The sequence below is a fragment of the Centruroides vittatus genome, unplaced genomic scaffold (assembly GCF_030686945.1).
Source record: "Centruroides vittatus isolate TY-2023 unplaced genomic scaffold, ASM3068694v2 contig_882, whole genome shotgun sequence".
Classification (NCBI taxonomy): domain Eukaryota; kingdom Metazoa; phylum Arthropoda; class Arachnida; order Scorpiones; family Buthidae; genus Centruroides; species Centruroides vittatus.
The window spans coordinates 1391202-1403279 of NW_027122574.1; the positions used below are offsets into that span (position 1 = coordinate 1391202).

Below are 12078 nucleotides of genomic sequence, written 5' to 3' on the forward strand. Positions count from 1 at the left end.
CAGTCCTATCCTATATGCAGGGTGGACTCTCAGTATGTCCAACTGACATCTAAGTTTGATGACTGGGTACACCTGATTACAATGGTTTGCTTCTAAACCAATGGTTCCCATCTAAACCTGCGCCTCTTGGCTGACAACCAGAGGAAATGGTAGCAGCCAGGCCAAGGCCAGGGCTGCTTCCGTAAACAGTTCTGTATGCTTTCATTACCTGCAGGGTGGCAGGCTTTTGAATCATTAGCAGTTCTGTTTGATGTTGGTGGATTCCTTCCACCAAATACCACAGGCATAGCAGATCTCATGCTTCAAGCTCATCTTATAGATGGCCCAGATCACTTCACTGATAAGACCATAGTCCTGTCTAGCTAGTCTTGATAGTGCCGCTATTGTGAGGTTTGTTCTTTCTCAAACACTCCTCAGATGGGGCGACCAACATAGTCTGGTCTATGACAACACCGAGGTACAGTACTTTAACTCATTCACCCTTTGGTATATTGGTCAGTGCATCAAAACTCCTTTAATGTTGGTGTGCTGACCAATATACCTGGGTCCAGAGTCCAGGCCACCATCAGGTCCTCTGATTTCTCAGGGCTGAAGGATAGCTTATGCAGCTCTCCCCAGCAAACGAGTTGTTCTGTTGCCACAAATCTCCGTTTCGCGTCTACTTATGCTGCAACTACTAGCAACAGATCATCTGCATAGGTCTGCAGCTGGACATTGTCTGAGAGGACAAGTCTTAGTGCCATGTCTGCAAGAACATTCCAAAGGAGAGGCCCTATGATGACCCCTGGGGACAACCCCTCTGCAGTTTCCTGACAAACCTCGCACTTGGAGTTTGGTACTCTTTGGAAGCTCAGGAAGCTCCTGTCCTGACAAGCAAGAAGAGGGTGGTTGGCAGGTTTGCCTTTCATAAGGTGGGTGGTACTATATCTGGATATGTCAGGCCTCAGCCCTCACCACCCGGTCACCCCATTGTGGGCCTGGCCAGACCCATAATGGGCTTGATAAAAGAGGCCCTCTTAGTGTCCACAGGGCAGAATTAAAAAAAAAGCACTGAATGATTTACCTAATCCAGTGTTTCTGAAACTTGCTTGGTTTGCACTGCCCTTGGAATCTCAAATCTAGCCCAATCCAAGTAAACCTAATTATTAATTTGTCTTAACAACTTAGTAGCCATTTGAAAAACTTGAAAGAAAAATAATTATACATTATTACTAATGATACATTTGCCTGCTAGGCACTATATGGCTTCAAACACTCCTGAATCTGAAGGGACGTGATCTTCCGTTGTTGTATTGTCTTATCTATGCGAATCCGAGATTTTAATAGATACCATGTAAAGTCGTATTTGTGCAAATCTGAGTTGTCATAAATGGAGTTAGATTTTGTTGAACTTCAGCACAGTTTGTACCATGCTGCCAAACTTCATTTTTAATTTCATGCCTACAGAAGAAAGTCTTACTGAGGTGTCTCAATAAGACTTTCTTCTGTAGACATCAGTTTGTAGGATTGAACGAAACAAACCATCTCAGGTCCTTGCAAACTTCTCCACATCTTTCGGAAGATATATTTAACACAGAGCAAGTGACTTGAAAAATGTTTTCCAGTGTCTAGGTTGTGAGTCAAATCAATTTCATTAGACTGTCATCACCTAGAGTTTTGTTTTCTCCTTGAAAATTTGAAATACTCTTACTTGTTTAAAATCATATTGACTAGTTAGGTCAGTATTTTCCAATCTTCTAAATTAGAGAATATAAAATAATTTTTTGTCATTTTTGCAAACATTTCACACAAATGCAGATTTAAAAATTTTCATATTCTTTTTGTAGTTTCTAGCTATTTATATATAACAAATTTTTACGGTTATTTTCATGCATTACCTTTTAAAGAGTATTAACATGAAAAATTAAAAGTTATATGTTATTTGCTTATAGAGCAGGAAATTAATGGTAAGACAATAAATAGCTGATAAATCACAAGTAATTGTTACACAAAGTTTTTGTTGAAAATATTGCTTATGCAGGATTGGTACTAATGTAAAATAGTAACTGTGCATTTATTCTTACTATAAAACTACAACCAGTTATATATAGTAAGCTGGATCTCAATTTTGGTTGACATCTTCATTCCCATTGCAATGATTTGTAAATTCTCTCTCTTCTCATTTAATATTATAAAAAGTATTATTCCTATTTGTTTGTAAAAATTCAATTAAAAATAGATTAGAGAAGTGTTCTTCCCAGAACTATTCTCTATTACAATTTTATATAAAACAAAATTAGTGTGATTTTATATAATATAAGAATATTCTAAAATGTTTTGATTTTAAATATAACAACAACACAATGCACTGAACAGTAAGACAGAAGACAAATGACTTACAAAGTAGACAAGATGCCTAGAACAACACAAAATTAGACAAGTGAATGGAGCAACCAACAGCAGCCAAAAAAGAAGTTTGCAAATTAGATAGTTATAATTATGTGCATGTATATCTTGTTACATTAGACGTGTAAACGATAAAGATTACTAAATAATGCTCGTCTTTCTAAAGAAACATGCCGAATACACCCTACTCATTGCTACTATTCTAGCAAATCAAATATTATGAGAAGTTATAGGTGAATTTGCAATGTCTGTGTAGTTTGTGAGAAAAAAACAATAAGACAACAATGATAGAAAAACGTTTTTATTGTGCTAGTGGACTTATGAATGAGGATGGCCAAGTAGACAAAACATAAAAAAATGTAGGAAAGATAAGACACTATTAAACAATGATACTTCAGTAATTACACAAAAACAAAAACTCTTATCCTCACGAAACAATAGCCTCATTAACTGTACAAGTAACTTGTAGGGAGGACATATGTACATACGGGTCCAGCAGTAACGGTACAGGATAGGATGGGGCGGAGGAGGAATTGATGCTCTCTTGCGCACGCACACAACTAGTCACGGGAATGGTCGTCATAAGTACGTCGACTCTCCTGCAACAGTCAAGATGTGGAAGATGGCTGTATCAGTTTAATGGCGAATTACGTTGATATTATAGTCTTTCCCGGTGGTGCCGGGTGCCGTCTCTGCCACTCTCTGTCAGGTGGAGGCCGTTCCACTCCTACCCGCTTCCATTCCCCAATCAGCATCATCTCTGGCCAGATGGCTACCGCAGACAGGAACGCAACAGAGACGGCACGAGGCATCACAATTAAAAACACGCAGACGGGACAGATATTTTCAAATACATTGAAGTGTAAAGCAGAATATAAAAATAGCACAGAATTTACTACATTATTAATCTTAAACATGGCTTTTAAAATATGCTTTCTGAAGAATAAAATACATTTCATCATTCTTTTCAACATATCTTACATAATTGTCATGCCAGTAGTAGTTTTGGAAATGATTTTTTTTGTCAAATTTCATTGTATCTTATTTTTTTCACAAAAACAGGGGTTTGAATCTGCCAAAAGATATCAATGTTGAAAAGTTTGATAAAAATAAATGCTACTGTTAATTGGAAAGTAAAGTTAGTACATAAGAAAGCATACAGAATGATGACAGTTGAAAGATTAACATTAAATTGTTTATGTATTTAAGAGTGTACACATTAAATGCCTTTATAATTTTTTAAAAATATTTAGGAATTTTTTTATAAAGAAAACTGGCATATAAATGCCAAATCAAAAAAAGTTATACTTATCTAAAAATCTTTTTTTTTTTTATTGAAAATGTGCCCCTGTGGGGTAGTCGAAATTTCATTACAGGACGTTTATTGTGCCGTGAAGGATCGTTAATCACAGTGACAGATTATGTACACATTAATCAAATTATCAAATATATTGATACAAACTTTTAGCTGTACAATGACAAATTTTTTTTTAATATAATTTTGCTTTAGAGGCATTTGTACAGTAAATACAATGACGAAGTATCATTTAGAGAAACGCAAGACAATATGTGCTTTTATTTTGGCAAGTCGGAACACGGCAGGCGGGCACCAGCCGACGAGATAGAGAGAATGTGACTATGCACCCGTGCTCTGTTTAAATTAAGAAAATAATATCTTACAGAAAAATTTGTACAGTACTTCATAAAAATTTAGCATGCATTTTTTACAAGCAAACTGTTTAGATTCATTGAGGTGCAACATGCAAAAATGGATAGCGAAACATGATAAATTTTTTTACAGTTTTATTAAACCCCCATTTCAATTTTAAGAAAAATTTGTACTCTTTTTTTAAATAACCACTATTTCCTTACATTATGGTTTAATTTCACGTAAAATAATAACTTCTCATCCGCGACTTGTTTAAAAATTACGTAGAAAATTGTCAACACTGTCTGTTTAAAATCAATTATAAAACTCCAAATTTTTCATTTGGGATTAAAGAAAAAATTAACAGCAGCAATCTGTCTCTCTCGAATGTCTTCGCCTAACAGATGTTATTGCACCAGTATGACCAGTAAAGAGAAATTATAGCGCTCATAGCTTCATACTTTATGGCGGGCATCAAAAAATTGAAATTCATCTCTGTATGGTTGTTAGTAATTTGTAAAGACTGAAAGTTAGGGAAAGCTAATCTGTCTTATAATAATAATTTGGTGTTTTAGTAAGCTTCTGAAATTAATGTTTTTAACCCTTGAATTATTATATCAATTAGAAATATAAAATATATTAATCATTCTTAAAGGAAATTACAGAATAAAATTATGAAAAAGAAAATATGATTAATTATTATTATTATTATTATGTTGGGTTTAGTGAGTTATACTTGGTTGACACCGGTGGCTGTGTACTATGCCGGACCGGAGTCAAGGCATAGCAGCCAAAAAAAAAAATTAAAATTAAATAAGTGTATCAGTGTCAGTATTCAGGAATTTCCTAACTTATTATTATTATTGTGTTGGGTTATGTGAGATATACTCGGTTTGTTATTGTTAATATTATTATTATTATGTACATAAATAAACCATTTACTATACAAAATTTGGAAGACAAACATACTAATAAAAAAAAGAATGACACAAAAGTTCAAGGGTTAAAATGGCAAAAAAAAAAAAAACTTTCAATTTAGTAAAGGCATATAAACACAATTAATTAAACTTTCACAAACATCGATAATTAGCAAAAGATTGTACTATATCCAGATAAGGACTTATGAACTTTTGCACAACTAAAGCTAATTTTGTACTTTTGGCCGGACCGTCCGACGGCGGGGCCCAGCTTCGGTCACGCAGAAATATTATTTACAACAGAATTTTTTCCACTACTCGCAACATAATGGAATTCGACCGGAAGTATGTACACATCTTAATTGCTATGCAGAATTAGCTCGACTCGCACTTAAGTAATGATCAAACGTTTACGGCCTCACAACCTTCCCACTCGTCCTCTTCAGATTCCGTGTCCAGGTCATCCAGTGGGTCATTGTCGCTGCCGACTTCGCCATGACTACTGGCTGTGTCGCTGGCACTGAGACTGGGAGTCAGACTCTCGTGGCTCGGACACGAAGAATCATTGGAAAGTTCCGAAACTTCGCTGAAGAACAGTTGAACCTGCCAAAACAGAAATCATCATTTATCATTCTATTAGAAACACGTCTTTAGATTCTAAAATGTTCATCGGAGAATTGATACCCAATTAGTTACTAAGAACTTAATTTGGTTGCTAAAAAATTAATGAATTAAAAACTATGTTTTCCTGCAGCAAAATTTCACCTTTTCCTAAAACATATTAAAAAATTCAATGAATGAAAAGCATTAAATTTTTACAGGACTTTGTGTCATCTACTGTTAATCACATTTTATAATTACACAATGCAAAAGTAATCTATTGGGTTTTATAGAAACATTCAATCAGGTTGATAAATCTGCTGTATGGGATTTGTTTTTCAACCTGATAGAATGTTTGTATAAAACAACCATTTGAGTTAATTAACACAAGTTTTTTCATTTATTGTATTCAAGAGCATTATTTGTCTTCAAATAAGTATTTCCTCGAGTCCTAGCAGCTACTTGACTGTGGTGAGAATGATTCTAGTGGGCATAGTGTGCACAAAGAATATATACTCACTGTAGGGTACTATAGCATGCAGACATTACAAAACTACTGAATTAAAGCTCCTGGGCAAAAACAATATAGGAACGGCAAGTTGGTCGGTTGCATAATTATAAAAATATTGCCAAAGTCTCCAAATGAAAAGGTTTAAGCCTGATTCAGACAAATGCTACTGTTTTTAAAAATAGTAACTATGATACTCTCTAGTTTTTTATACACAAGTTAACTCTTTATGGACTAAATCCTCAGGTGTCCCAAGTCAACAGTAGATAAGTCGTCCAAACACATCCTGAGAAAACCAGTATTTTTTAATCAGTTCAGTTTATCATTTTTATCATTGTATCACATTCTGGCTCAATTTAAACCAAAAGGGTGGAGTGATATTTAAAGAACTGTACTTATTTCTTTCTTCTGTATTATTACTTATTTATTTTTGCCAATATTTATTGATATTTTCAATTATTCTACAAAAAACTATTTTAAAACTAGGCGATAAGACCGGCATTTCTCGGGCAAAACGATAGCGAAGATTCAGATTACTACATCGTAGCCAATCTTACCCATTTTCACAGAATGCAAGAATTAGATTGCCCTGTTTCCAGATTAATTAGAGAATTTTTAGATGGGTCTAAAAATATGTTCAATTTCCCACAAAAATGCAAAAAACTGCATCTGTGCCTGTAAATCTTGCACATTGCTTTCTCTTAACACTTCCATTGTTAAGGAATACACTTCTTTCATCCCCACATGGTACCCGACTAAAATGCAGTTAAAAATAAAAAATTGCATCTAAAATAGTATAATAGAAGCAAAGTTCTTTAAGGTAAGTCTTAATCCTTTCCTTCTCTCCCGTGGGGGGAATTTCGAAAAATCCCTTCTTAGTGTACACCCTAACTGTACCAAATTTCAACTTTCAACTCCTAACCATTTGGGCTCTGTGCTTATCATCATCATCAACCCATCTCAATTTTAAGATTATTCTGTAAAAGAATTTTTTGGAGTTAATTACAGAGCTTGTTCCAACCTTGCACAAAGATCAAATAATTACTGGCATAGGAGGGAACAAATTGCACTGTTTATGAATGATTATTTTTTAAGTAGAAAGTGAATTGCATAAGAGTCATGTTTAAAGATAAACTATCCATACAAAGCAGTGATCAATATTGGATTTTTAGCATTAAAAGGTTGATGCAAAAGAAGAAACAACTTATGAGCATTCAAGGAATATAAAGACCAGAATAAACAGTATAAGAGTATGCCACACTCTTGATTAATAGTTTTTTTCAAATACTTGTATTCTTTTAAAGTAATTAAAAATTAAATTAATAATGTTTAGAAGCAATATAAACAAAATGAAAATGAACTTGGATTAGACTGGTAATGGGCTAGAGATGTGTAACATACAGCATCTCTTAGTCAACTGTTAACTCACCTTTTTGATGGTGCAGCCTATTTATACAGATGGGGACTCTGATGATCAAGCCATGTCAGTATAATCACAACAGTAGGATGGAAGTAAATGCCTGTCCTCTCAATATGGAAGGCAACAGAAAACCATTGTTTAACCAATTTTTTTCAAGATTTGATGAACCAAAATCAAAGCAGAGAAAAGATATGTACAAGCATAGATGAGAGGGTCTGTTCTTGTGTAGTGGAATACAAGGGAGATGGTGTAGAGCAAGGCTGAAACTTTTGAAAACCGAAGTTTCACACGAAGATTCAGAAACAAAACAAACAATCTGGAAGTCCTGGAGCAGATGAACAGAAGTCCCCTAGCAAAATAGTCCTTAAAGGAAGGAGAACAGTTGACACTTGGAATGTGAAATACCTCACTAAACAGAGAAATTAACCAATATAATCAATGAAATAAAAATTTTTAATATTTTAATCCTGGAAGTCTGAGGTAAGATGAATGAGAGAGAGACAAGAACAGAAAATCAATATAGATTCATCTACTCAGGTGGAAAAGAACACCAAAGAGAAGTAAGCATAATACTGAATAATTGTACTGCCGAAATAGTGGCAGGTATCAAACAGAGTTATTATTATGAAACTAAAAGCCAACCCAAGTTTACCTACTTACTATAGAACACATAGAGCAAAAGGTGAAAACTTGGCCAGGAAAGACAAGGAAGATCGGCTAAATGAACTCTAAAATGAAATTAAAAGACAATACTCAATCTAAAGATTTAAGGAAAGTATATGAAAACATCAATGTAATTTCTGGTAAGAAAAGGCAGACAAAAATCAATACTATAAAATGAGCAATTATTTATTGTGACACCATCACAATGCTGGACTGCAATTTTTGATCATAGTTTTAATTTATTTAATTTAAAATATATGCTTTCCATCTCAAATTAGTATTGTAGTTAGGGATTGCAATCCAGCTGGATTTTTGCTGGACCAACATCATTCTAGCTGGATCCAGCACACACGTATTTTTAGTGCAATAGAGTGTTATCTAGCTATCTATCTATCCAGCAATTTATGGTTTGTTTTAAAGAAATAAAACATTTTTTTAAAATACTTAAGAAACTTCTATTATTTAGACTGGTCACTATAAATCAGTAAAACTTCTTACACATTTAGGTAGTAAACTTAACTTTGGTTCGGTTTAACATTTGAGATAGAGTTAATTAACTTTAAATGTTTAGTTAGATTATAATTATAATGTAACCTTTAAGTTAAATTATAGAAAAGGTAATTCTACTAATTAATTTATATTAATATATTATTATAATGTAAAGACAGATAATCACTGGCTAAGTGGTTATCATTCTTACTAGTTTTCTTATATAGGCTCTACATATCAGTCTGTAGTTATTTATAACTAATTTAATTATTTGTGTTAGTAAAGTAGTGAGTAAGTAATTAGTAGTAGTCTAGTAGTTAGTTATTACCATCACAATCATGAATCACATACATTCATATCATCATATATCTAAGATACTGATACTCATTAATTTAATTAACTATTTAACTAACTAGGTAGTCCCAGTGTCTCATTAATTTTCACAATAAAATTGCCTAGCCTAGCCCACTAACCACTTTTATTCTATAAGTTAAAAACTCTTACTTAATAGAAATAGAGTAAAAGTTATAAAATATTAGTCTTGTCTTGAATACAGTATTTTAAAGCCCCACGTTAGTTGGTTTCAGGGTCATCAAATAATCAGATTGTTCTGTCATGTGATTCATTGATGTCACAACTGACCGTAAATTAGAATTATGCACCAGGACTCAGGACTAGGAGAGGAGTTACTTATTTTATTTAGCGTGAAGACACTTTATTTAGCAAGAGTGGTAAGTCAACTGGCAATTAGATCAGCAGAGGCAAGAGGGCAGGCGGTGTGGCGTAGAGAGGGGGTATAGCATGTGCCGCACTGATTGGCAACGTCATTTTCACCGCCGAGCGATAGCGCACGTAGCAAAGCGGCAGTGCTGACAACGTATATTTTTGTGCCATTATTTAGAGGGTTAATTGAGTATTTGCGGATCCACGGCGCTGGATCCAGCAATTGCAATCCCTAATTGTAGTGTCTTGTCCCTGTACATCATACTTTTCCATTACCAGTAGAGTTGTGCCAGTCATCTATCTAACTCTTTTCAGGGAAAAACTTTTGAATTGAAATAACATGACTTCTGGTTTGCATCAGATATAGTTAATCGGGACCTCCTGCCTGAAATCTTTCCATATCTGGTCTTGAATTTAATTTATTTAGCACCATTCTCAAAATTAAGGAACGACAACCAGACAACAGCAGGAATTTATAGGTCTACAATTTTTTCAAATTGCAGCCCAAAAAGGGAAAATATGACACTTGAAAAAACAAACAAGAAGGTGTAGTAACTATGTAACATAACTATATGTAAGAGATGAAAGAGCTGAATGTGAATTCAAAGAGAGGGAGGTCGTGGAATTTCTAGAGGCAGAGATCGAAGCATTCATTTTAGAGAATGAGAGATAGGAAATCTCCACAAATTGATGGTATACAAGAAGAACTGTTTATATCAATGGCAACAAAAGACAAAAGCATTTTAAAGACACTCCTCAATAAAATTCTACGAAGGAAAAATATATCTTTTGACTGGGCAAGTTCTATTTTCAATAAATACCAAATATAGCAGGGACAATACTATGTGATAAACACAAAATAATAAGCTTAATAAGTCATATCTTCAAAGTGCTGATAAATATCAATCATAGAAGATAGAAGAAATTATAAACATGAAAATATGCAATACACAATTCAAAATTAATAGTGAAACTAGAGAAACAATAACACTACTAAGACTGATAGGTGAAAAAAGTACTAAAAAGAATTATGCTTTATCAACTACAAAAAATCATTCAATAATGTCAACTACAAGATACTATTTAAAGTATTAGGTAACATAGGAACAGATAGACAATTAATAATTATTATTGATCAAATATATGAAATTCAGAGAGCAATAGTTAGGATAGAGAGAGGAATTTGAATGAATACCAGTGATGAAAGGAATAAGACAAGGATATGATCTGTCATCAATACTATTTAACCTATATAGCAAATGGATGATGAGAGAGGCAATGAAGATGAAATAATAATTAATGAATTCATAATTAATAACATAAGATACAGTGATGATATAGTTTTATTGAGTGCCATCAAAGAAAAGTAATGAGGATTTCAAGGGAAACAAATGCTGAAGTTAAGCAACAAACCACTTTGGGGTCCAGAGTTGTTAAGAATAAAGATTTTTGAATATCTCAGAAGCCGGATTACTGAATACAGATGCAATCTTGAAATTAAAAGTGAAATACACAATGCAAAGTCAGCTTTCCTCCAATTTCTTACATATTAACAAATAGAAACCTAAACAGAAATTTCGAACTAAAAATTCTTACGACAATGGTATGGAGCATGAGAGAACAACGCATCAGCTGCAACCCTCTGGGAAGAGGGTACTACAATAACAACAATGATATTGTATATTTATGTGGATATTGATATGGATAGATATTATATTCCTTATAGAATGCATTAAGTTGTTTGTAAAAAATTCTAATCAACATAAAAAATAACAAATGTGGTCCACATCAAAAAACAATTTCTTCAAAACTACTGCAAGTGAGATAAACAATAGGTACAGTACATATTGCAGCAAACCTTCACATGGAAAAAACACGACAATAATCACAAAAATAATTTTGAAAACTTACTTTGAAATCTAATTTCTGGCCTTTGTACTTCGGTGACTTATCTAGTTCCTCCTTTGGAAACGTTAGACACAACCTTCTGTTTTGTTCGGAATTATTCCTTTGAAAAGAAAAATGTATTAAAATTGATCAGCAAAACTATAATAACACAGTCAACTCGCATTAATAAGAATCACTAGGGGAACAATAGTTAATATGAATTTTTGATAAAATGAACTAACAATTTCAGGTTCTACTCAAAATATAACATTTATTAAGCTTAGTTCACACTGAGCGCGATTCGCTGGCGAAAGTGAAAAACAGAGCGAATATCACGTCAGACATGACGTCGTTTCCGGCGAATTTTACCATTTCGCGAATCGCTTTGAAGTTCGGAACCGTCGAGCTTTTTCGCTATCGAAAAAATCTCGCACCAATCATATTCCCGCTAGTTGTCACGTGGTTATTGTTTTCAAAATGGCTACAAAACCTTTTTCACGCAATAAAGTAAATGTTGTAATTACGGATTTTTAATATTTCTCTCACCCAGCATTGTTTTCTTTTCGTCTTATCTTTCTTTCTCAATAAATAAACAAACGTGGTTAACGACAGAATATCGGAAGCGGCCATTTTGTTTTTCGAGATGACGTTTTCGCTTGCTTGTAAATGATTTGCTGCTTAAAATTCACAATCGCTTTTCGCTTTTGGTTGTATGGGTCAATTTCGCTAAGCGAATAAAACTTGTTTTTCGCTTTTCCATTCGCTTTCGCTATTCGATCAGTGTGAACTAAGCTTTACAGTACCACTTTCCTTTTTACACTTTTCAACGTGAATAATA

The 12078-nt window shown here is 33.7% G+C and overlaps 1 protein-coding gene across 3 annotated transcripts in view; it reads right to left on the bottom strand.

The window, feature by feature from the left end:
* Window positions 1-2670: 2670 nt before the first annotated feature.
* The window catches only part of LOC136983408 (phosphatidylinositol 3,4,5-trisphosphate 3-phosphatase and dual-specificity protein phosphatase PTEN-like), an 88917-nt gene continuing 79509 nt past the window's right edge, over window positions 2671-12078 (bottom strand). For 2 of the 3 annotated variants that reach the window (XM_067280126.1, XM_067280128.1), the window contains 2 exons: window positions 11265-11361; window positions 2671-5553 (listed from right to left, as the gene is read on the bottom strand). In XM_067280126.1, coding sequence (XP_067136227.1) covers window positions 5353-5553; window positions 11265-11361 — 298 coding nt within the window. In that variant the 3' untranslated portion in view covers window positions 2671-5352. The remainder of the gene's footprint in view (window positions 5554-11264; window positions 11362-12078) is intronic. The other variant, XM_067280127.1, reaches the window with a different exon arrangement.